Genomic DNA, 24,576 nt, shown 5'->3' on the forward strand with positions numbered 1-24,576 from the left:
CTTGTGATTTAAAAAAAAAACTCTGAATAAGTTGACCATCGATGCCACAGATAATTTAGTGAGAACTATCGATACCTACAGCATACAATGATGAGGTTTTGTTATGTCGAATTCGTTTTTATGAAAGAGCTTTTGAGCTAGAAACTAGACATGTTTTATTCTTTTCGTCAGGTTCAGGCGAACTCTTATCCCTACGGCACTCTCCTACATGCCATGTGCCCCACCCACTACTATAGATGCTATTTCTGCCCCCAACCTGGCACCCTCTACCACATGGTAGGGAAGGGTTAGAATACTCCCTCCCTCACCCATAATCCTAAATCCCAACATACGATCCGTAGGCCTCTCCGTCCAGCGCTAACCAGAGCTCCCCCGAACTAGAGGAGGCCCCCACCCCCGGGCGGGATCCCAGCCATCAGTGCCCTAAGGTAGTGCAAATAAAGTTTATTCACCCACTCTCACACCCTTTCGCACCCATGGGTCCTTCCGTAAGAAACGCCCAAGGAGTTTCGTTGCTTGTGAAGTCTTGTCGACGTTTCAAATTTTCTTCCTAATCATTATTGCTAGCGTCTACACATTTGATATTCTCGTTTTGTGGATGAACTGTTTCCTTTTAAAAGGTGCAAAATGTTTTATGTTTATAATTGGACTCGCTTCGTCGAAGCATTACGTTCACTTCTTTATGAGGAGTTAAACAGAAGTTGAAAGTTTTGTCAACGTATCAAAAACGTGTTCCGAAGACTGTCATCGATCATTTTTAGATAATCTACTATCGAGACCACTGCCAACAAAATTTGTATAATTTCTCCAGCAGTCGAACGATGTGGGAATATCGCTTAATAAATTTGGGGAAACCTCTCAGATAAATGTCACCACCGCGCGCGCCTCAAGCATATTATGGAGAAATGCCAGAAGAGGCCAGAAGACCACTCTAGACGTAATCTAGACCCTTAGACATCAAGCAGATGCCAAGCAGATAGAGCACTGAGAATTGGGAAACCCTGCTGCACCGCTCTGATCCCTTAATGCAGCTACGTCTTGTCCAGACGGCCGAAGAAGCCTCCATGAAACAAAATAATTGCAGATAGCGTCTCTCTCTCTCTCTCTCTCTCTCTCTCTCTCTCTCTCTCTCTCCTCTCTCTCTCTCTCTCTCTCTCTCTCTCTCTCTCTCTCTCTCTCTCTCTGTTTTTAATGCGTTTCTATGGGACAATACTTCACAAGTAAACTTTTTTTATGCTCGCTGCATATCAGGCGTCTATTACAATTTTTAATCCGATTGACCAATGGCATTGATCGATTAATTAATCAATTAATCGGTTGTGTATTTAGAGAGTATAAGGCGTAAAAGTGGCTCATTGTTTTGTTAATGGGTTTTTTCTATTGTCAGATTTTTTTTATGATAGTCATATTACAGGTGATTTTACACGATCGATAGTAATTTGCCCAGTTGCGGAGGCAAAGTGGTTTGTTCAGAATTTCCGGCAGCAGGACGGCGGTGAGGTCACTGGGACTCCTTTTTACAATGGTGCTGGACCCGTCCAAGGGATCCAGATCGTCGTTGGCGCTTGGCTCGCGTGGCTCACTAAACTTCAATTGGTTAACCGATTAAAAAATTAATAAACTATTAATTGATTAATCGGAGGAATAATCGATCAATCTCCCACCCCTAAAAATTAGTATTGCTACCTTTACCCGTCCCCTCACCCAGGGCACTGGCTCCCCCTTTCGATTTATCAAGGTATATTGCTACTGTAAAGTCGACAGTTTCTCGTCACCCTGCATTGAAAAGCACCATTTATTTCGCTATACACAGTGTTCCACTATAGTGCATAGCGGCAGTCTATCGGTCGTCGACTGTCGGTTCGGTTGTAAGTCAACTACAGGTCGGTAGTGCTTTTTTAGTTATGCATTGCTATCACATGCTTGGTTGCACTGATTATATTCTCTTTTTGCAATTATTTCTACGGAATGATAATTACCTGAAACTTTTGGCAGCTCTTTCCACGATGTAAGGGGAGTCGCTTTTCCGTGTTCTATCGGTAGGAGCAACACGAAATTAACTCGACACTTACAATTCGTGGTCGCATCATTTGACCTCGGGTTCCTTGTTTACTGAACATCATCATTTCGGGTGACTTAACCTTGGTAATGCACTACGGAAACGATCGTGGCGGGGAGGGCGCACCCTACCATGACTAGGGTTCACCAATATCGGACCAATATTGACAAAATTGCTCGCCAGAGATGACCGCCATTGTTCTGTAAGAAGAAGCACTTCGTCAGCTTGAATGTCATCAACTGCAGCAAAACAGCACACGTTTTTTTCCCGCAACTGTAAGAGTGTTTAAAACCCACACTCGTAGGCGAAAAGTATGCCAAAATAGCAGGTGGACACGCCCAACTTTCAGGCTTGTAAAATGTTCAATTACTTCACTGCCACACCTGACTGACACGAGTTGAGCTCCTTCACGGTTGGTGAGAGGATCCACCACAAATGTTTTGTGTTGCAGCTGCACTAATCGCGGTGCTACTAAAAACGCACATTTAGGCTGCACACCAGGCGAACCAAGCTTTGGTGAGTGCTGCAGGTAAGTTCGCCCGTAAAACAAGCCATTTCAGTTTTAATGCTTCAAGTGTTACACACCCTTGAGTCGCACAAGAAAGACTCCTTTATGTAGTTTTATGCATAGTTCTTTGAACACTCTGTGTCCCGTTATATCCGATTTAGAAGCAGCTCTCTGGCGGCGCACAAGCTGAGGGCGTACGGGCACCACTACATGCAGCACATAAGAAGAAGAGAGGACACGTACTCAGGGCTGCCTATGTCACCTTTGTTGTTCTTGTGCCTCCTTTTCCTGCGCTGTAACCTTTTCGTACCACCTCGACTGTCAGTTGATAAAAAGAGTGAGCACAACACGCGATTTGGGTGTTTTGATACATTCCAGTCTCCGGTTCACATCTCATGTTAATTACCTAGCCCGATCAAGGGACTTTTCAGGAGGATCAGGCTTTCTAAACCTCTATAAACCCCTTATTACTCCCAAAGTGGAGTTTGCATTGGCAGCCTGCAATTGTTTGAGTGCGTTGTCATGGTTGCGGATGGAGAAGGCTTAAACATTTTTTTTTTTCGCATTTTTACTCGCCGCTGCACCCCGCATGCTAAATGCGCTTACAACGAGGTCCTCAAGTGGCCTAGCCTGAACGAATTAGAATTTCGACGCAAGAAGCGTGATTTATTCTTATAGTGTATCCACTCCAAATTCGACAGCCCCGTATTAGTGAGCTCTGTTCGGCTTAGGACTCCAGAGCAAGCACTCCGTCCCCACATGTGTTTTGATGCAGCGGCCTCAGAGATGCTGTTTCCATCGTTCCGAGTGCAACGAGTGTATAAGGTTGACTTTTGCGTCTCCTTGGACGTCTTTTCTGACAATATTAAGTATTTCAAGCGTGCTCTTAAAAATGTAACTTTATGAAGCTCTTGTTGCATCCTCAGCACGATGTGTAACGGATCCCGAGTTCGCGATTTTGCTGCCTTGCAGCATTCCACAGCTGTACCTTTGGCTTTTCACATACTCACACGTGCATGTATCTATACATGAATGTACGTACGTACGTACGTACGCACGGACGCACGCACGCACGCGTGTGTGTGTGTATGTATGTATGTATGTATGTATGTATGTATGTATGTATGTATGTATGTATGTATGTATGTATGTATGTATGTATGTATGTATGTATGTATGTATGTATGTATGTACGTACGTATGCATGTATGTATGTATGTATGTATGTATGTACGTGTGTATGCATGTATGTACGTGTGTATGTATGCATGCATGCATGTATGTATGTATGCATGCACGCGTGTGTGTATGTATGTATGTATGTATGTATGCACGTGTGTATGTATGCATGCATGTATGTATGCATGTACGTATGTATGTATGCACGTGTGTATGTATGTATGTATGTATGTATGTATGTATGTATGTATGTATGTATGCACGTGTGTATGTATGTATGTATGTATGTATGTATGTATGTATGTATGTATGTGTGTATGTATGTATGTATGTATGTATGTATGTATGTATGTATGTATGTATGTATGCACGTGTGTATGTATGTATGTATGTATGTATGTATGTATGTATGTATGTATGCACGTGTGTATGTATGTATGTATGTATGTATGTATGTATGTATGTATGTTGTATTTGTGTGTGTACGTACGCACGTACGTACATGCGTGTGTGGGTGGGTGTATGTGTATGTTTGGGTATGTGTGTGTACATATTTAGGCGTGGGTGTGTTTTGTCATATCAGCGTGTATGTGCGTAATGTGTGTGCCGGTGCGTTGGCGCGGGCTTATGTGTTGTGCATATATATTAATGTAGATGTGTATACTGTATTTCGCGTTATCTGTCTCCCTCAGTATAATACGGCGTCCTAAGCATCTCCTATTTATCTTCTACAATGTGATTGCATGCAGATGCCTGCACTTCACCACGAACCATGTCTTTGTACATGCCGATGTACCAGACCGTAATGCTCATATCTTAAGTGTGCAGTTCGTGTGTAATTTGTGAGTATGTATGTGCGCATAAGTGTGCGTGCGTGTGTGTTCATGTGCGTGCGCGAATGTGTGTGATGCTAGCCTGGAATTGTTGATTATTTGACCTGCGCAACTATTACCATATTTCATTGTTTGTTTTGTCTGTCTTTGTACTTTTACAGTGCACCACCCTAGAATGTCCATTGCTGTTCGTGGGCATTGGCAAATAAATACATGATAAATAAACGATAATGTTGATGCAATAAGCCCATGCTCCAGCCTTGCTGCTTCAGCATTTACAAATATGCTTAGTAGCGTAATGTCCACACTTGCCTCGCTGGGCACCGTGTAGCAATCCAGTGGCTCCAAAGCACTGCGGTATTTTCGGAAATCAGAAAGCGGGTGAGGCTGTTGAGAGAGGTCTACAGATGAGGAACACAAAGAAGGTTTAAAAAAAAAAGCACCATCTAGGACCAACGCATTAGCGTTAAATGAACCGAACCGTTTATGGTCCCTGTCGGAACATCAGCACGAGTTGCGACACAGCATAGACACGCGCATGAGAATGACGCTGTCGAAACGGCTACTTCGCCGACTAGAGATATTACAGGATCCACCTTAACGCAGCATTAACAACAAACCCAGAAGCATTCATAACAAACTTCTGTTTATATATCCTAAAGGCAGCGCTTCAAGCCCGTAATCTGATGATTGCGGATCACCAGAAACCGTTGAACGCATTCCCATAATGCCCCGCTCGTATTGGACCACAGTACCGTTTTTTCCCTCTCTGGTGTTTGTTGAACACCCGAAATGGCAATCGTTTCTCTCTCTCTCTCTCTCTCTCACTCACTCACTCACTCCACTCACTCCACTCACTCACTCACTCACTCACTCACTCACTCACTCACTCACTCACTCACTCACTCACTCACTCACTCACTCACTCACTCACTCACTCACTCACTCACTCACTCACTCACTCACTCACTCACTCACTCACTCACTCACTCACTCACTCACTCACTCACTCACTCACTCACTCACTCACTCACTCACTCACTCACTCACTCACTCACTCACTCACTCACTCACTCACTCACTCACTCACTCACTCACTCACTCACTCACTCACTCACTCACTCACTCACTCACTCACTCACTCACTCACTCACTCACTCACTCACTCACTCACTCACTCACTCACTCTCTCTCTCTCTCTCTCTCTCTCTCTCTCTCTCTCACTCACTCACTCACTCACTCACTCACTCACTCACTCACTCACTCACTCACTCACTCACTCACTCACTCACTCACTCACTCACTCACTCACTCACTCACTCACTCACTCTTACGATTCCGCTTTTTCCTATTTGGCGGCATATGAACGCAACAAATGCTAACGAACCAGTTTCGCAAATTAGCAGCAATATCAATTTACAACTTGTTCGTGAAACACGCAATATTTTATTACAAAATTGCGCTAATACTGGGAGTTACCACAGCCAATACTACTGATGATGTCATCAAAATTAAACTCGAACTTCAAATTTTTACGCGCTGAAGATGCACTTACATTTCCGGGAATGCAAGGCTGGCGGTATAGGGATACATTAGGCCACCCGGAGGTCTCTTCATAAGCCGAAACCGTTGCATACACACTCGCGTTTTATTTTTTCGCCTCCTTAGAAAAAAACATTTGCCGCGTCCGCGAATTAAACCGGAGACCCTGTGCAAACAAATGTGACACCTTACTCATGAGATACGCAGGCGGATAAGCATTTCGTCGCCCCATCTGCCTGTGTTGGGACCCAAGTTAGCTGCACAAAGCGCCTTTATTTCCAACACATCTCGGTGTTTCGTGGCGTGCTCGAGCCTTGCATACGAGTGGCTTAAAAACTCGAAACGACAGCAGCAACAGGACCAATGACGAAGTCTGTTTTCGCTGTACACGCGCCCCACGCCACGTGGGTCGCCCATGCCTAGTCCCAGACATGTAATTGTTTACAATCGAAACTTGGGATAGCCCTTGCGACAGATGTTTCAGCTGACGACTGTCAGTATGGGAATAAGGATGTCCGAACAACATCGAGAAGAATTTATCAGATATATGCCGCGCTGTGGCTCCGTGTGATTGTTATCACCTGGACCGATGATTAAAAGCTGCGCGCGCAGACAATAGATTAGAGGACCGCTGACAATGGGCCAAAGAACAACGAATAACAATGCGGTCTCGCTGACCGCAGCAGCGTTCCGGTGGCTATTTACGTCAATATGCCTCTTCCCACCTGGCGAGTGTTTTCTGCCGCCGGCACCAAAGGATATCCGTTGTGCCAGTTACAATTTCTTGGAGCTTAAACCAAACCAGGACGAGAGTACTCACTCGTAATCGCAAATACATTGCACATTATGGTTTGCTCTTCGCGACAGCATGCTTTTCTAACAGCAGCACAAATACCTTCGCGCTATGAAAGGCATCTTGGCCACCTCCGGCTCTGGGATTCAGAGGTACTTGCTTCTTCGAGCCCGAAGGTAGGTAACATAATGGTCTAGAGCTCTGGAAGGAGGGCACCACCCGTAGCACAATCTCAACACCTCTTTTGCTTCAATAAACATCTGTACCTCTTTCTCTCTGTCTGTCTGTATCTCTCTTTCTCTCTGTGCGGTTCAGCTTTGCAGGCTTCCAACTTCGAAGCTTACAGTCTTCGCCTATGAAAATATTCGTTAGAACGCCAAACTGGGGTGTCTTTCGGTGCAGGTACACATACTGGATACCAAAGTGCTTTGTATGAGGAATAGATTCGCCGCTGGATGACACAAATCGCTTTGAATGCTTGACGCGACAGTCTCAAGAGATCTTATCCAGGGTGCGGAATACTGGGTGCCAGGTGAGGCGCAGCCTTTCGCTTCACACGAAAGCGCAAGGACACCGTATGTGCCCGCCCACTACGGTGACACTGTCGTCTCGGTCCACGAGAGCACGTTCCCGCCGTCGCCGTTTTCCACGGGGCCCGGACAGTCCGCGGTCGCGGGTGGGAGCAGCTGCACGCTGTAGCTCAGCTCCTTGCGCGTGATCCAACTGAACGTGTTGTCAAACACCAGCTCGTCTACACGAGGTCGAGGAGAGAAAACAAAGTTAGGTCACTATCTCGTAAACTGCATAACTCACGATACCTTATGTGACTCTTTTGTACAAAAACAAGGATTATAGCAGACATCACTATGATGCATCAATACGGTGCTGACACGGCATTGTTCCTCGAGAGTGGACGTGGGTTGTGGTTCGGTGAGAGTTGGGGAATTACGTATTTGAGAAGAAGGTTGACCGTGACTAGAATTCGCTAATTTAATTGTCTCGAACAGGCGATCAGATGATGACTTCACAGGTCCATCCATTGATGAGAGATGAATGCGCATCATTTTTTTTTTTTGCGAAGAGGAAGATCGAACCTAGTTCTGACGTCACAAAAACGAAGTGCGGTCGCTATGATTTTCAAGCTTTTAGCGCCACATATTTCGATCGTGAAAAAAATTGGCAGCGACTGCCTGCAGAGCGCTCACATGTTCCGGGTTCGTGGCAGCGCAGGCTCCCACGATGGGGCTCCTGGCGGGACGAGGACAACCTATGGGACGTCAGCAGGTCTCGCGCCTTGCCGTTGTCGCCAGACCCGGGGGATCGGTACCGCACCGCGAACGCCAGATCCCCCGAGGCCATACTGAATTTCCAGCGAAGTACAGATCCTGCTCGCGCAACGGACACCTGCGACGCGCACAGAGAAGTGGAGGTTGTGACGCATCGTGTTGCCGTCACTGGGAACACTGGGCCCCGTATAAGCCATGTGGCGAAAGATCAGTTGAAACCAAATGAGCATTAAATGTCACTCACAAGCAGTCAATTTGCGGTCTTATAGCTGCAGGCAAGAAGCGATGTCAAATCAGAGTTCACGGGCCATCTTTGCAGGTACATGTGATTTGGCCACAGCGTGGATGCAGTGCTTATGGGACAATAAAATGTAGCACCTAGCAGACTCACGACTATACTTTACGTTGCGTGGTCTGAGTAGCCCAGTTGCTAGAGAATAAAGCTCTCGTGGTCATGAATTCCGACACCCGTTGGGCCCCCCGACGGCTGGTACAAATGGGTAAGAGACGACAATATATGCGCAGATGAAAAATCGCGATGTGGCTGCTAATACTAGGCCTAATCTCCAATGTTTAGGGGAAGGCCCCAGGGTCTTGGGTTTGTGTGAAGAAAAGTTTGACGTCCAGCTGAAGCTACCTTGCAGGTACAAAGGGAAGCTTTGCAGTGAAAGACAAATTCTTCCTCGTCCGGAATTCAAGTCCAGAACCTCCGCCTATACCTGGACTTATTCTGTACCCTTCGAGGTAACCAGGAGTCTGCCCGATTGTAGCGCGAGAGCGAACAATCAGCAACTTGAAGTGACCGACAAATGACAGTCGACGAGTTTATAGGATGCCCACAAGGGGCGTAAGTTTCTGCAGAAGTCTATTTGATATTCGTCTGAATGCAGCCATAAGGCTACAAAGTCATGCTAAACAGCTTCCTCAGAAAATTTAATAATATTTGAGCCTCCTCCATTCATCAACCCGTCTTCGCCATCGTATTGTGGTTCTCATTTTAGAAAAAAAAAATGGCCATCTACACTAAAGTGAAACCTGGGGAGGGGCGAAGCATGCGGTGTATAAATGAATTTTTGGCGCCTTGGCGTTTTTGCCCACGGAGATAAAACAGTTTGGGGGGGGGGGGTAGAGGTATACAGCTCTGCTGTAAAAGTCTCGCGTCTTTGAAGCACGAAGCATTCTAGCGCGAGGCGCTGAAAAACGAGTGTAACGGTGCGTTCTTTTAGTACGCGTTACGCTCCAGGGCGAGGCGTTGGAAAACGAGAGTCCCGGTGTTTTAGTACCATGACTACGTGAAACGATGACGAGAGGAGACGCCGACCACCCGAGCTCCTAAAAACACGCGCACACCGGTACCTTCCACAATCACGTCATCCTCCACCAGATCGCACCCACTTTCTAGCCGCGTCAATGCCAACACTACGACAGCCCACTCCCCTAACCAACCCCCCTTCCCCACGCCGTAGCAGTGTTGGAGACTCACCTAATCAGCCCCGACCCGGTCCTCCAGAGCGCTTTGCTTTCTTGAGCCATCGAGTCCGCCCGGTCAAGGGGCATCCTGGACTAGGGGCGCTTCACCACCACCCTCTTGCCTTTTCCTTTTGCTCCAATAAACAGTTTGACTACGACTTCACCGCACTATGAAAGGCGAAGAAGAAATACGCGCGCTGCTAGTGCAAAAAAAAAAAAAAACATTGGCCGCGTATCTGCTCCTTTCGTTGCAAATGTCATCAAAAGACGATAGTCTTTGAAGACACTTGCGAAGGAAATGCCCCCCTTTGCATTCCCGATCACCTCTCACGCTGTGCCTGTTCCATCGCGTTCATCCCAAGGTAAACAAAGGTTTGCTCAAGGCGATTTGAATTTACCGCATTCCACTGCTACAGGCGGGGTTCCTCGATGCCAGCGCTGTAGTACGGCGGAGACGCGGGTGAATCGAGGCGGCCGACTTCAAGGTTTACAGAACCGCGTTGCCGTGCTCCACGTGCGTTCCAAGCAGAACGTGAAACCTAGCTAATGGAACCTTTCTTTGCTGTTGCCGCGTGATTTCTCATATGCCGCCCGGAGGTGGCGCGGGCATCAGCAGGCGGTACGTGTTGTTCTGCAGTAGATGTAGACTATCATTTGCTATCGAAAAACCAAGCATCCAGGATTTTTTAAATAAAGGAACACTGTAAATATCCTTTGTGTACTAATTTCCTGTCTTATATTTGCGTAATTTATTGTTCTTGTTCAACAAAGTTGACAAATATGAACATATAAACCGGGATTATAGACGTTTACATTTGGCTGTGAGTATATAAGACTATTGCGCAGTAAGCATTTTGCTTTGGCCGGGTGGCTGAATCGAGTTACAGACAGACAGACAGACAGACGGACGGACGGACAGACAGACAGACCAAAATTTCTGGGTTTAAGTAGCCCAAGAAAGACTATCGTCTTTAATAGCGTTGCCCAGGCATTACAACCGATCGCACGCGTATCGGTGACTGCTCTGCTGACCTCAAAAGGCGCACACGGCACCACCAGACAGGGTGAACATCACGTGCTGGGAACTCGCAAATTACCAGTGAGAACTCTTTCTGCCCTACCCAGCGTTCCAACACCCTACGTCGTCAGCGTGGCTGGCAACTTGTCAAGTGAAGGTACGGTGTCATGCAGGGGTCCTCCTGGACAGGGAAGCAAAATGACGCGGTGCACAATGACGCCGATGACAGGGAGCCGGAGGCAGGGGCCCAGTACCGGAACCCGTGGCAGATTACCACGGCGCAAAGACACAGCGACCCCGTTCCAGGCACGGGTTTCAGCGGCGACGGGAGATACGTGGAAGCCTCGCTTGCCCTCCGCAGCATGGCGCCGCTGTCCTCGCATTGCATCTCCTGCTCGGCTCGTGCGCGTGGTGCGCCCTGGTGGAAGACGCCTACCGCCTTCTGGTCTGCACCGTCGCCCTGTACCAACAGCGTCTGAGCTACAAGCCCCCCTGAAGCCACCTTGAACCCATCAGTAACTCCCTATTCCAGGGCGACAGTCCAGTGGAGTCGCAAGCAGTGCTGCCGCTGCCACGTTTCCATCACCACGCTGGGCGGCGAGTACTACCACACCGACGCCTGCCCCTTCCACACGGAACGGCGCTACGGCAGCGAGCGCAGCTACTGCGGGACCTCGGCCAACGAGTCCAGCCGCGGGCCCTCCGAGTACCACGTACGTGCGAGGGAGGGGCCACGAGGCGAGAGCGGCACGCCGGCATGCTTCTTCGTAAGCACCGTCCGCGGTTTGGTGTCGCCGGCGGCGTCTTCGCATTGGACTGCGAAATGTGCTTCACGATCCGCGCACTTCAGGTGACCAAGGTGAGAGTGGTCAGCTGCACTGGCGCCCCCGTCTGCTGCGCGTGCATGGGACCCAGAAGCCTGGGCTGCGACACGCCTACGATGGCGTCACGGCCGAACACCTCCGCAACGTTGTGCACCACGCTGCAATGCATTCAGGCTGTTCTGCGCCCGCACGAAGAAGAGGTAGTGTGCGGTCTGTTGTGGATCCTCGTGTGCGCTTCGAAAGGAGAAAGATGTGTACCGCTACAAAACAACCGTGCACTCTGGAGGGTTCAAATTATGTCGGCCACACGCTTCCTTCACCTTTGTGAATCGTTTTTTTTAAGATTTATTTATATTGAACATTGTGCTTTATTAAAGTGCGGAGACGTGTCGTATAATAACTTGGTCCTTGTCGTCGTCATTCGCTATAAGTTTCTTGTATCTACGCTTGAATCATGCAGGGTGTCGAACCGAACCGAACCGAAAACCGGAACTGAACCGGTATTTTTGCCGGAACTGAACCCGAACCCAAACCGTTATTTTTTAGCAGGCTGAACCCAAACCGGAACTGAACCGAAAAAAGAAATAACGGTTACCGGTTTATGCCGAAACGGTTCGACCCTCCGCGGTTGATATTGCACAGTCAATGCAATTCAGGCTTTTTTTTTTTTCACGTACCATCAACTTCGTACCCGCTCGCGCACTTTCCCCTCCAGATTTATCACGCTTTATGTAACAACAGGGGAAATGAATGAGCAACAATGCCGCAATGGTCTGTTGCTGCTGGAAGCGCGAGCGTAGTGCAAGCTGACCAAACGAAATGTAATTCTCGGCAGCTTGCCGGGGATAAAAAACGACTTTGCCCTTCCCTAGCTGCGACTTTATTGGAGCAATCAGGCTGCAGGAGTGCTCCACTGCGCAACAGCGAAAGCCCACACCCGATCTGTGCAAACTTTTTGCATTTCATAATTTGTTTAAAAGGTCCGACACCTGCAAATTGTTAATACTTGACAAGTGTGACCGCAGAAGCTGCTCAGTGGCTAAGCCGTGCTGCTGATGCAGTTTTGCCTCTTTAAGATCTGCTTTTTTTCGAAGGTGTACTTGTACCGACTGCCCAACTCGCTACATTACTTCTACTGCTACTCGTTCCGGAGGGGAGTACTGCTGTGGACGAATTAAAGAGCGTCTAGTAAAAAAAAGTCCCATTTCATATGCTCCGCGCGTCTAATTTCCCTTTCATTTTGTAACAGCATAATCTCTTATAAGATTCCGCGATGTAGCACACGGAACAATGGCAGGGGGTCAGGCGGTACGATGACATAGTGCTTGTAATGCACTCATCCGGTATAGCTACCGCAAAAGGTATTGCAGTGGTCAGAGCAATAATGCAGTGACAGAGCGTTAACTGAAGCTTACTTTTAACAAAAGTGTGGCTAACACATTCAATAAGGTGACAGCTAACAAATTATTCAGGGTGACCAAATAATCTAATCAATTGGTAGTATGTATGTGCCTGTGGTATGATTTTACAGTTTTGTTACAAATATAAAAAATGTACGCCAATGGTTTATGCAGGCCTAAATTTAAGGCTTCAAGGTTATCGTGATGGGCGATTCCATAGCGACGATTGGGATTTCAACAAAAAAGGAAAGGGCAGAAAATATATCCCACCGTCATACCTCTTCGTGGTGGCTTTATGAATATATTCGCTAGGACAACATAAAGTCTGGGCGGGAAAGTAGGTGGTAAATCGTCGCCACTTCATCTGTTTTTCTAATATCTCGTAATTGTTTAAACTTTGCTTTGAAATTGCGCCACTGACCTTGGGGAACAACAGAATTTTGAATTTTTGTTTGTATTTTGATTTGAGTGTCGTTTTAAACTAATAATTGTTTTTTTTAATTTCAGTCATAATTCAACTAATCGAACCGGTTCGCGAACCGGTTCGGTACGTGATTTTGTCGAACCGGAACTGAACCGGAACGAAATGATTTCGCCTGAACCCGAACCGTAACCGAACCGTTTTTTTTTTCGGTTCGACACACTGGAATCATGACTAGTGCGATGAAAGAGCTGGAGTGGAGGGGTTGCAACCCAAAGTGATGTCATCACTAATATTGTAAATGTAGTCAGTTGCAGTACCGGACGGAGCACCTCGTTAAGTGCAGCGCGGTGAAGCAGCTCCGGGTGCGGAGCTGAAAAAAAAAAACACAGAAAACTTCAAGCGCTGCTCCACAGAATTCCATTGGGAGACAGGGTGGAGACATGTATACGCTGGCGCCGCTATTTTGGGTCACTCGCTCGCCGCCGCAGCAAATCATTGTATCAAAACGGCGCAAAAATTATCACCGCAACGCGGTTTACTGACGAAGTTTGAATCACCTTATCTGTTTCGTGTTGCTAAGTCTTGTGGGAAACGAAAAAAACAACGCGTTGAGCACTTTCACCAAATTGCGGCGGCACGGAAACGTTCAAAGGGTGTCTCCACACCCTGTATGGCGGAGTTGGCATCAAGGCACCCTATTTTGCCGCCCGCTCGCGTGCCCTGGCTTATTTTGCCGCAGGGTGTACATGTCTGAAACCGGGAGGTCGGCACTTAAATAAACCCTTCCCTTCGAGCATTAAGCAACTTCAGTGGTCGCCCCCACTGCAGCTGCCCTCTTGAGGCGGTGTCGGGTTGGTGCGCACTGTGACGTTTGAGCTCGTAAGAGCCGATGCATAGAAATGATGTTTATATGATATGCGGATATTGAGAAACTCTATGATATGCGGCACGGGCGAAGTTGTGTAAATGAGTTTGTAGCGGCATCATCATCAACGCGGGAGCCCCATAATCCCCAGTTCTTCAAATGATGACGCAAGACAGAACGCGATGGCCTCCGCGCTGCTCGGCCGCACTCTACGGGCGCTCTCCAATTCTCGGGCCCATGTTGTCGTCCCCACGCAACTCTGAATAAATGTAGGCCCTGCCGCACCGTCACATGGGCCGTGACCCGGACGTCAGCAGCATGGAGCCCGGCGGCATCTTCAATCTGCCCCCCTACCCGGCCTTCGAGCACCGCTACCCCGGAGCCTGGTTCCGTGAAATGGCGGCACACTTCCAGCTACGGCGCATCGACCCACAGGCTGAGTGGTACCACATTGCCACAGCCCTGCTTCCACATGGCCTGCGCGTCGACATCATAGACTATAGTGAGCAACCATACCATGACCTTGAGATTCTTGTCATGGCGCGTGTTGGTACGAGCCCTGCTTGCCGTAATGACTCGGCATCGCTCCACGTCGTTGCCTCCTCGCACGACACGCCAAGTGTTGGAATGAGAAGTGCGATTAGCCTGTGGCCGGAGCATGATGCTACATTCCATCACTACCCGTCTTCACAAAACGTCCGTGCTCTACCTTGACCCCCTCCACGCCTGCTGCACCCAACCACTTGACTCCCGGTAAGCTGACACTCTCGCTTAGTACGGCGGCTTTTCCACCTCGCCCGCAGTTCTTCCCCGAGAACCCCAAGGTGTGGCTTTGCCAGACGGAGTGTTTTTTCGACCTATACGCTGTCACGTTGCAGCAGGACCGTTATTTCCTGATCCGTGAGCTGCTACCTTCCGCTCTGGCCCCCAGCTTGCCGGAACCTGGAGCACGCCCTTATGACGAGCTCAGGGCCTTGCTCCTTGCGTGCTCCGGACGGTTCCATAAACTACCCGCGCCAGCCACGGAGCATTGCTCCACTGTTGTCGCGGTCCTCCCGCCTCGCAACAGCGCGCCTACGGCGACGGTGTTGCAGAGTATGTTGCAGAGTTGTTGCAGAGTATGCAGACGGTGTTGCAGAGTATGCAGAGACGGTGTTGCAACGATGGCCTGGTCACACCTCACTGGATGGCACCTCTGCTGTAGAGTCTACCTTCCACCCCTCCAGCAGTCTGTCCGCCACCGCAGCTGCGCTGCCTACACGCCCTGCTGAAGCACCAGGGTGGCCTTTGAAGCAACCCCATTTGCCACCTTTCGCATAAGCGTCCTCTGTGGACCAAGGCGCCACTTCGGATCCTAGCACATAATGTTTGGGCGCACGCCTTGGAGTGCCAATCGCAGCCGCTGCTGACCCAGGCATTGCGACCACTTGCGAGGTGGCTGCTGCGACCCCTTCATTTAGGTCGTCACGCGATGCACCATGCCCTCCTGTCCCCACCTGCCAGTTAGACGACAATGGCAGCGCACCGCGGCGATTGCAGAAGGCCTCTGAACAAGCAGCCGTGGAGAGCACGGGGACAAATGAACATGATAGCCGCACACCAATTCCTGGCTCCAGGCACCCGGGGCTATCTCTGTCTCAGCCAGCAAGCATCGTGAATCATGCTTATCGTCTTCTACTCCAAAAGCCAGGAACCGAACACTGTAAGTCACGCGTTCGGCTAACCTGGGCTCGCCAGTATCAGCGAGCCGTCAAAGCCGCTGCTGGGCTGACACGAGCTCTACGGAGGATAATCACGACTTGCCACACCAGACAACTATTCCGGCGAGTTAACTATACTTCCAAGGCGCATCTACGCGTTTTGCGCGCTTTCTCACGTAAACCCACTCGCCCCAGAAAACCGCCTCGAGCGCCGGCAACACGCAGCACCCAGCCGTCTGGCGCAGTCTGTCACGGCCTGAGGTACGAAGTACTCACAACGCCATCGCTGGTTTTGCCATTACTGCCTGTAGACCGGGCACACGGAGGCTGCCTGTGCAGGCTGCGTGCCCGGATTGGTCTGCCCTGTTTCGCAGGTGCTGTACTTCGCTCGACAGCAGTTCTAATTGCTCCTGCACGGTTGTCGCCTCACCACCGCCTGCGACCGCACTGGAACTCCCAGTGCAGGCCACCCGAGGATACTAATTGCCCCGGACGCTTCCTCAATGCCGACCTTGGACTGCCCACCAAACTTTCCGTGAATACGGACGCACATAACTGTACATAGTTCTAAATCGCACCCGGCTGTTTTCCACGCAGTAGATTGTCTGCGTTCATTTGTACATAGCTCCTTCTGCAGCTTTTCATGCATTTTTTGCGGGCTTTTATGAGCCTGTTAATTCATCACGCGTTGCGCGCTAGGGGGGGAGCCATGTAGCGGCATCATCATCATGTCAGCGCCCCATTATCATCAGTTCTTTAAATGATGGCGCAAGACAGAACACGATGGCCTCCGCGCTTCTCGGTCGCACTATAGGGGCGCTCTCCGATTCTCAGGCCCATGTTGTCGTCCCCAAGCAACTCTGAATAAATGTAGGCCGTGCCGCACCGTCACATCGGCCGCCTACAAGTTCACAACTGGCTCAAACATGCGGTTGTTACTCGTAGTGCGCGTGAATGCTTTATGCCAATTCGTGTAGACGACTGTAAAGACCACATGTCCCGACACCACAACCTAAGCAGTGACCAACACCTTGCGGCCACTAATACTCCGTCACTTCGGCGTTGTGCGTAGCTGCATCGAATCTTACCCAAAAACCAGGCCCCGACTCCGGATCGGTTTAATGGCACGCTATGACACGTTTACGGTGGTGAGCCAAGCTAAGACAGCGTCGACGGGACTCTGTTCGCTTACCGGCAGAGTCCAGCTACTTCCAGCTCCGATGGTGGTGCGCTGCTGGTTGTCTGGTGTCTCGGGCGTTCGCCGCCGGTACTCGTCGGGAACGGGGCCGGCCGGGCAGATCTACGGGCGACAGCACCAAACTATTCATTCTAGACAGTCAACAAAGGTCGCATGATGAACAGAAATCGCGCCAAAGGCACAGAAGACTTCTAAACATTGTAAATAACGGGGGATACGGTATTCAAGAACCAAGAAAGCCAGTTCCCAAGACTTCGGCTTGAAGTTTTGGCTGACATATTTGTTGAGAAAAGTTGGAGGTGAACCAAGGAAGGGCTGGCGGGTGTTACGATAGAGCAGTATTTCATCATCGGGCTGACAAGTTGGACGACACCTTAGCCTGCACCATTTGGGAGAGACAGAGCTCCGATCGACAGAGACGTTGATTTATACCCCTGCTACACTAGCGTCAGAAAGTCATTTGAACCAAATGTCATTTGACCCAAATGCGAAGTTGTGCTGCTCCACTTGGTTTTGAAATGCCATTCGGCTCAAATGATATTCGAGCCAAATGAGCACCCAGAGAGACATTTGGGGCTCTCGAATGCCATTTCGAGCACTCTCGCACACAGCGTTCCAAGCCAGCATAAACAAATACATTATTGATGCACTTAAAACAAACAAAATATACTGAATTGTGGGACTTTGTTTACCTCTCATTCACTTAAATCATGATATCAAGATGCCATGATTCCATACTCTCAACACTAGAGCGAGAAAGCGACAAACCAGTGTGGCCAGACATCATAAAACAGCACAAGAAACCTCGATTGCGATTCAGAATTAAGCAAAAACTGCGTCAAAGCCCACGATATTTATAATTTGATATCATTTCAATGCCAAAGACATCTGCTAAATTTGATTGTTGCATAACTGCGTAAAAACAGAACTCGACAGCAGCAGCGCCTGGCAGCACGGCGAGCGATTGTTAAACCTTTCAAATGCCATCGAAATCGTAGTGGAGCACGGTGGATTCCGAATGGCATTCGAAACCCCTCATTTAGTTGAAATGACATTCAGACCATAGCGTAGCCGAGGTATTAGACAGCGATTTCATCAAATATGAACACAAAAGATCTGGCCTGATTCTAATATATTTTCAAAATTCGCCCCTAAGATTCTATGGTTATTCCAAGTCCCCCGCCTTCTTTTATTCTTCCCCGCAAACGGTTCTTGCAATTGAGGGACTATGGAAGGGTGGGAAGCAGCGACAGTGTGTCTCCTGGGTCGAGGGCCAGGTGAATTCCCTTTATATGATTTAGCGTGCGAAGTGTCCATAGGGAATGTCAGCGTCGATCTCAGTAGGGGTGCAGGATTACGTAACGCCAGGAAAGCCTTTGGTCTAAGTACTGCATACATTATAGGTTTAACTATGACCGAACACTTTTTAGCCGACAATCTTTACACAGTGGCCGTCGAGTTAGCGTCACGGACACAACATCGTCATCTCATTGCAGTATCTCATATCCCTCTCCATGGACATCAGTGCCCACGTATTCCATCCTCATTTAAAAGTATTTTATGTCATACAATCGACCGGATCATCAAACGACAAACGGGTGAACGTCGACTCCATCCTAACTCTGACCAAGGAGTCGGCTCTCACATTGCTTACGACCAGCCCATGTCTTTGAATTCTCTTAGTGCTATTTTCGCTTCAAGAAGGTCGGTGTAGCATTGCAAACATTTATAGAAGGTGCTCTGCTAGTGCTTACGCCAAGGGCACGCGACGTACCCCATTTTGTGTCAGGTGCAAATTACGTCGGTCTGTACTAATTTAATTAACATAGCAGGCGTAGCTGTACTATGCGTTTCCTTTACATGATTGCTTCCTTGATTAACTTGTCCGGAACGTGAAGATCCCGTTCTTTGCATCTTCATAAGAAAATTTGAAACAGTGCAGTGCTCTGTAAATAGTGGCAAACCGAGTGCTGCCCTTCACAGGCCGGCCTTGCATATCTGCCATGACAGCGGCTCTCTGATGACTGTGCGTATCAGCCGACGTTCGGACACGGAGACATCCTCGTTTCACTTTCGTAGAGGGGACTGCTGAGACATATCTCCCCGTTACGTAATCCACTATCCATACGAGCATAATCTTTTGCTCTGGATAATATCTCCCCGAAGCGCCAAGCCAAAGTACCCAGGGTCGGTGCGTGCCATCTCTCGGGTCAGTAACCCGTGGCGATAATTCGTCTCTGGTTGCGCTATCTTTCGCCCCGCTGCCCTCAGTACTTCTGTAATTTCGCGGTGGTGGGACGAGAGCTCATGCTGGCAGCCACCACGCTTTAAAGGGGCATGCAGACAAAAAAGACAACCTTTTTTTCATGATGAAAGAACCACCCTTCGGTAACAACTGAGCGCAATTCCACCAAGGAAAGAGTTAAAAAAAAACGCAATAAATGTTAAAGGACTAAAATTTCGCGCTAAACGACGTCAGCAGCGACGCAAGGGAGGCCAGCAATACAAACACAGTTTTCATTGTGTTAACTGCTCGGTAGCATTTAAGTGATGCCACCACACGAAATTAGAGGCCGCACCACAATTGCCCATTCATATTTATTGGCGATTGCTTGTCCGGCAGCCGCTAAGCACATAAACAAGATTCTGTGACCTAACAGAAAAGTCGCGGGAAGGTGGCTTGAGAGTCACAACTCCTTCATCCGGTTTCCTTAATGTTCCCAATTTTTGTTTGTTTGAAGTTCAAGATAAAACTCGTGTCATTTTGATCGGGGCGGAGAATTCTTTTGAATGGACAATACTTGGCCTTGATTGCCCCCTTTAAAGGAGCCATGAAGAGAAAATACAACTTCGTTTAATTTGAAAGAACTAGGATTCACTATATCCCTCAGCTCCATTACAGCCACAAAAGATGTTTTTTAACGAAAAAAAAGCAAAAAGTATTTAAAAACTTTCAAATTTTGCGCCACAGTGACGTGTTATGAGCACGAATGACGTCATACGGGCCAACAATAAAACATGATTTTCAGTGCGTTAACTGCACGTTAGCATTCAAGTGATGCGGTCAAATGGAACTAGAGGCCCCATTACAGACGTCCAGTCATGTGTCGTCGCGACAGGTCAGTTAGGCGGCCGCCAATCGCACAAACAAGGTTCCGTGACGTCATAGAAAAGTTGCGGGAAATTGTCTAGGGGGTCGCGACTGCTTCACACGTTTTCTTCAATATATCCGTTATTTGTTCGAAGGTTGCAATGATAGTGGTATCATTGTTATCGGGACTAAGCAGTCTTTCTAATAAACCCAACTTGTATTTTGTCTTCATGGCTCCTTTAAGGCTCGACAAGCTGAATTGGTTGGCTAAATCACGACGCCCCGCAGATGAAGGACATAGAAGGGAAGTTTTCATGACGTAGCTTTCGAAGCCTTGTCACGTGGGCATGGGAACGCAGCCACGGCTAGAGCACGGATTTCGTGGGCAAGCGGGGTTGTCGAAACACAACGCGGCGCTCGCTCGGAATGTGTTCGAGAGGCGAAGTTCCGTCGGTTGGAAAGCGCTACAGGAGAAAAACGCCACCCTCTTCGTAATGCCAAGACGCAGGCAAGGAGAGAGTGACATGGCAGCCACTCGAAGCAACTCAAGGCGCGTTCGTGGGAATGCTGAGGTTGCTGCGATGAGTACAGCAGAAGGAAGCATCGTACGTGGAGGGGGCCCCATCAGATTAATTTTTCTCAGGTGGTAACGTGAGCAGCCATGATTTGTTTACTCTCTCTCTCTCTCTCTCTCTCTCTCTCTCTCTCTATATATATATATATATATATATATATATATATATATATATATATATATATATATATATATATATATATATATATATATATATATATATATATATATATATATATATATATATATATATATATATATATATATATATATATATATATATATATATATATAACACAGAAATAAGGGTTGGCAGTCGAGAAAAACCTCGGAAAGCAAAGGGGAGGATGTGGTAGATCATTGAAACAGATTAAGAATTTGGAAAGAAAGAAAGAAAGTGAAGTAAAGTTACATGATTACCATAATCATGTAACTTTACTCTGATGAAGGCAAGTCCCATTGCCGCTACGTAAGTAAACATTGTTTGTTATTGTTCTTGCTGTGTATCCGACTCTTTACTTATACTATTTCTGCGCGCTTTGTGAGTTTATCTTTCTCTAGATTTATATATATATATATATATATATATATATATATATATATATATATATATATATATATATATATATATATATATATATATATCTCTCTCTCTCTCTCTCTCTCTCTCTCTCTCTCTCTCTCTCTCTCTCTCTCTCTCTCTCTCTCTCTCTCTCTCTCTCTCTCTCTCCAGCGGTCCCTCTACCTTCTTCGCATTGGTTCTGGCATCCTGTTCGTCGAAAACTATCAACACTCAGACGCGATATAGCTGCACTCTTTCAAGCTAAGTGATCAAAAGGTCTCCAGACATATTTCACGAATATCATCTTAGCATTATTAAATTCTAAGCAATCGCTACTTAGTGCGCTATGCGAATCCCATCTAGTTTAGCGTAAGTTTTTTTCAGAGTGCCCCCGTTTGTTTAGGGCGCTCCCAACGCCCTGCACGAAACTTGTGCAATCTCCAACTAGCAGCTGTCGTTGTCAAAGTGTTTACTTTCTCAGTGCGACACGCGCAGAATGCGAAGCATGAAGGCGGCAATACCAATATAATTGTATTGATTTTATGAAATAAACTTCACTTTCAAAAAAAAAAAAAAATTGGCCGCGTATCTGCTCCTTTCGTTGCAAATGTCGACGAAATACGATAGTCTTTATCGACTTTTGTCAAGTAAAAACCTTCCTTCGCTTTCCCGCTCACCTCTCAGGTTGTTCCTCTTGCGTCGCGCTCCTCCCAAGGTAAAGACGCCAAAGGCTTGCTTAAATCATTTTAAATTTTCCGCTTTCCACTGCTCTAAACCGGGTGTCTCGATGCCAACGCTGCTGTACGGCGAAGACGCGTGTGAATCGAGGCGCCCTACTTCAACGTTTATAGAACCGCGTTTCCCTACTCCACGTGCGTTGCAAGCAGAACGTGGAACATATCTAGTGGAACCTTTCGTAACTCTTGCCACTTTATTTCTTCAAATGCAGCCAGTAGCTATATGGCACGGGCGACAGCAGGCGACGGCGGAGTGATATTTTTTTCTTCAGTTGATGAAGTATTTAATCTCGCCAAAATCAAACATGTACGATTTTTTATAAAGGAACACTGCAAATATCACTTTTGTATTAATTTGTTGTCTTATATATGCGTATTGTCTTGTTGTTCTTCAACAATATTGACAAGTATAAACATTACACCAGACTTAGGCGGGCACATTTAGCTGTAACTATATAAGACTATTGCGCAGGCATTGTTTTACTTTGGCCGGGTGGCTGAATCGAGTCACAGACAGACCGACGGACAGACAGACAGACAGACAGACATACAGACAGACCAAAATTTCTGTGTTTAAGTAGCCAAGAAAGACTATCGTCTTTAAAAAAGAGCTCTCGTACCAGGTGGGTGCAGCGGGCGTCTCCACCGGGGCCCGTCATTCGGCCGCCCCAGTGCGCAGGTAGCCTGTCCGGGTCGAAGCGCTCTGCCAGCAGCTTCCGCCAACCTTCTGCGAGAGATATTTGGGCAAGTTTGTGACGTCTGCTGCACCACACCGAAAGCATTTGAGACAAGGACGAAAGGTGAAAGGACGAACAAGCAGCACACTGTTCATCTTCCTTATTTTCGTCCTTGTCCTCAATGCTTGCGCTGTGGTCTAATAGTATTCTGTAAGAGGGCGGAAGGTTATGTTGACCAGCCGCATAGAAAAAAAAAAAATCGCGTAACAGTGAAGCCTTTTAATCTCGATTTAACAAAGTCACGGGCACCGGCGAAATATTTTGTTATATCAGGAACTTCGTAAAATCGAGAAACCATTATAGCATTTGGACAATTGCCACTGGAATCCGAGTTTGTTTGGGAAATTAGAGAATTGTTGGAGGCGCTAATAAAATAATCAGGAATGAAAAAAAAAAATGCTGCTAAAGTATTTTTGTTTTCATGGGCTTTGAGTCTTCACTGGAATTCCGTATGAAATCAATGTATCACCCGCCGCGGTGGCTCAGTGGCTAAGGCGTTGCGCTGCTGAGCACGAGGTCGCGGGTTCGATTCCCGGCCGCGGCGGCCGCTTTTCTGATGGAGGCGAAAAGCAAAAACGCCCGTGTGTACGAGATTTCGGCGCACGATAAAGATCCCCAGGTGGTCAAAATTAATCCGGAGCCCTCCACTACGGCGCGCCTCATCGCCTGCGCTGCGTCGGCGCGTTAAACCCCCACAATCAATCAAATCAATGTATCGATTGAAGCACTTCCTAGCACCTGTTCATCAAGGAACAGTGACGGTAACTTGGCAGTTTTAGAGGAAAATATCTTGGGATAAAAGAAGTTATGGTTTGAAGAGCCGGAATCGAACAGCTTACGAGTGTTCATTTCATTTGCACTTCTAAGCACGGCCCCAATTATGCGCCTTAGCATATAGCAAAAATTACCTTTCCCAAAAATGTGTATCTTGTTTATCGTCCTTTGAGTCAGCAAGGGCTTGATGATGTTCCATAACATTGGGAAAAGGCTCGGCGCTGAAAAAAAGAAGAGGGGAGGAGGGGGTACTAAGATGTAATGCACACAAAAAAGTGATAGAATTTCCTAAGCACTGCTCAATTCATCCGAACCAGATTTCTGCAGCAGCTATTGGAAGCATTCCCGTCTATTCTATGGCTGGGGAAATTATCGGGTCAGTCGGTCGAGTTATATGTCGATCCGATAATATATTGATACGAAAGGGAGGCTTGAAGGTTCTTATAACGAGTAAGAAAAGAAGAAACGATTTTTTTTAACAGCAGAGCTGTTTAAAATTTTAGTTCCGCCATATAACTTTACCAGAAACAAAATACCAAGAAAAAAAGCGAGCGCACGTGAACGTGTGTCTCGTGAGAAGCGCCCGGCATCGGCCAGCTCAGCCTTCGAGAATACTCTTCCCAGCGATCGTGGCGTGATCTCTCGCCTGCTCTTCTACTCACAGTTCCCGTGCGTCCCCGCCTGAAGTGGGGAGCACAGACGCCGAGTTCGTGCTACAGACGCCGAGTTCGCTAAGCCGGTTGCCACGGGTTCTAGCGCGTGCGCGGTCCTCTTGGGGGAGGGATGTGAAAAGCTGGGGACAAAATGATCCGGGACTGAGCATGCAAGCGAGGACGCCCTCTGGCAACCCACCATAAAAACATGTGCTCACCGTTGACAACGAACGCCTCTTGGAGGACCTCGGGGTAGTTGTCTTCGTACAACCGTATCATCTCGGTTAAGGCGGACACCACTGCGCAGATATCGTGAACACCACAGGTGAAACACTGCACGCCGCAAATC

General features: G+C 47.8%; 1 protein-coding gene across 7 annotated transcripts in view; it reads right to left on the reverse strand.

Moving 5' to 3' along the window:
• Positions 1–5,838: 5,838 nt before the first annotated feature.
• Positions 5,839–24,576, reverse strand: part of LOC144151427 (SEC14-like protein 2) — a 273,494-nt gene continuing 254,756 nt past the window's right edge. For 3 of the 7 annotated variants that reach the window (XM_077682468.1, XM_077682470.1, XM_077682469.1), the window contains 6 exons: positions 24,446–24,526; positions 23,709–23,795; positions 22,684–22,790; positions 17,094–17,201; positions 8,120–8,318; positions 5,842–7,665 (listed from right to left, as the gene is read on the reverse strand). In XM_077682468.1, coding sequence (XP_077538594.1) covers positions 7,505–7,665; positions 8,120–8,318; positions 17,094–17,201; positions 22,684–22,790; positions 23,709–23,795; positions 24,446–24,526 — 743 coding nt within the window. In that variant the 3' untranslated portion in view covers positions 5,842–7,504. Of the gene's footprint in view, positions 7,666–8,119; positions 8,319–17,093; positions 17,202–22,683; positions 22,791–23,708; positions 23,796–24,445; positions 24,527–24,576 lie in introns of all 7 variants that reach the window. The other 4 variants (XM_077682475.1, XM_077682474.1, XM_077682473.1 and 1 more) reach the window with 3 other exon arrangements.

The sequence above is a fragment of the Haemaphysalis longicornis genome, unplaced genomic scaffold (genome assembly GCF_048455015.1).
Source record: "Haemaphysalis longicornis isolate Haplotype H1 unplaced genomic scaffold, Haemaphysalis longicornis Haplotype H1 scaffold_9, whole genome shotgun sequence".
Classification (NCBI taxonomy): domain Eukaryota; kingdom Metazoa; phylum Arthropoda; class Arachnida; order Ixodida; family Ixodidae; genus Haemaphysalis; species Haemaphysalis longicornis.